The sequence below is a fragment of the Protobothrops mucrosquamatus genome, unplaced genomic scaffold, assembly GCF_001527695.2.
Source record: "Protobothrops mucrosquamatus isolate PMUCROS unplaced genomic scaffold, P.Mucros_1.0 scaffold3284, whole genome shotgun sequence".
NCBI classification, from domain to species: Eukaryota; Metazoa; Chordata; class Lepidosauria; order Squamata; family Viperidae; genus Protobothrops; species Protobothrops mucrosquamatus.
In genome coordinates this window covers 58,784-59,970 of record NW_015389275.1, presented here as the reverse complement: position 1 = coordinate 59,970, position 1,187 = coordinate 58,784, and the positions used below count along the sequence as shown (strand labels likewise).

The 1,187-nt window shown below is 51.1% G+C and overlaps 1 protein-coding gene across 1 annotated transcript in view; it reads left to right on the top strand.

The window, feature by feature from the left end:
- LOC107297394 (GDNF family receptor alpha-4-like) overlaps nucleotides 1–1,187 on the top strand; it is a 23,478-nt gene that overhangs the window by 9,404 nt on the left and 12,887 nt on the right. Inside the window, exon 2 of the mRNA XM_015826759.1 lies at nucleotides 472–648. Coding sequence (XP_015682245.1) covers nucleotides 472–648 — 177 coding nt within the window. The remainder of the gene's footprint in view (nucleotides 1–471; nucleotides 649–1,187) is intronic.

Sequence of the window (1,187 nt, the reverse complement as noted above, 5' to 3'; positions counted from 1 at the left end):
CTATCTATCTATCTATCTATCTATCTATCTATCTATCTATCTATCTATCTATCTATCTATCTGTTAAGTCCTGGGAATAATGGCGCTTGAGACGATTCATCTCCAACAAGTCTTTATTGTTTGCTCCACTCTCGAACAACCAGAGCAGAGGCACGCAGGCCTCTATTTATACCCTCTGATCCCCGGGCAAATTCAACCAATCATGAGGCGGGCTTTTCCCGCCTTGCGCATGCGCGCAAGGCCGGCGCCGCTCAGTCTGGTCCCGGGCAGCTTCTGCAAATGCCCGGGACTCTTGCAACGTCCCGAGCCTGCATCTTGCAGGCTCAGGACACAACACTATCTATCTATCTACCATCTTTCTTCCATCCATTCCTCCATTCCTCCATTCATTCCTTTACCCATTCCTCCATCCATCCATCCATCATGCCCCATTCTCACGTTTTTCCCTCCCTCCCTTTTGTGCCCTGCCAGCCAGGACCAGCGACTCCACCCGGCCCTTAACGGCATCCCATTTGCCTCCCTTCCTCTCTCCTAGATCTCGCTATGCTGAGTTCCAGGTCAACTGCCAGCCCTCTGGACTCCTCTCAGGAACCGGATGCCAGAAGGAAAACTACGCCGCCTGTTTATTGGCCTACACTGGCATCATAGGTAGGGGGGGGCTGTCTTTATTTTAACGCTATCGAGAACGGCGGGGAGATTTTGCATTTATTTAGTTATTTAATGCGTCGGTTTAATTGCTCATGGCACAAACATCTGTTCTGGAAGTCACCGGTCTCTTGGCAGGCCGCTCCTCCGATGCCCAGCAAAAGCCTCCAGCAGGAATGTGGGTGAAGTGGGCAAAATGGCGGATGCAGATCACGATGCATCCGCCATCTTGCCCATTTGGACAGACCCACCTCTGCGGAGGCCGTTAATCCCAAGAGAAGCCCCCAGGTGGACAATTTGCCTCCCAGGGCTTTATTTTCACTATCTGTCTGGAAAACCTCTCTCTACGCTACAAGTGTAAGGCCACACCTGGAATGCTGCATCCAGTTTTGGTCGCCACAATGTAAAAAAGATGTTGAGACTCTGGAAAGAGTGCAGAGAAGAGCAACAAAGATGATCAGGGGACTGGAGGCTAAAACGTACGAAGAACGGTTGCAGGAATTGGGGATGTCTAGTTTAATGGAAAGGTTGCAGGGGGGGGG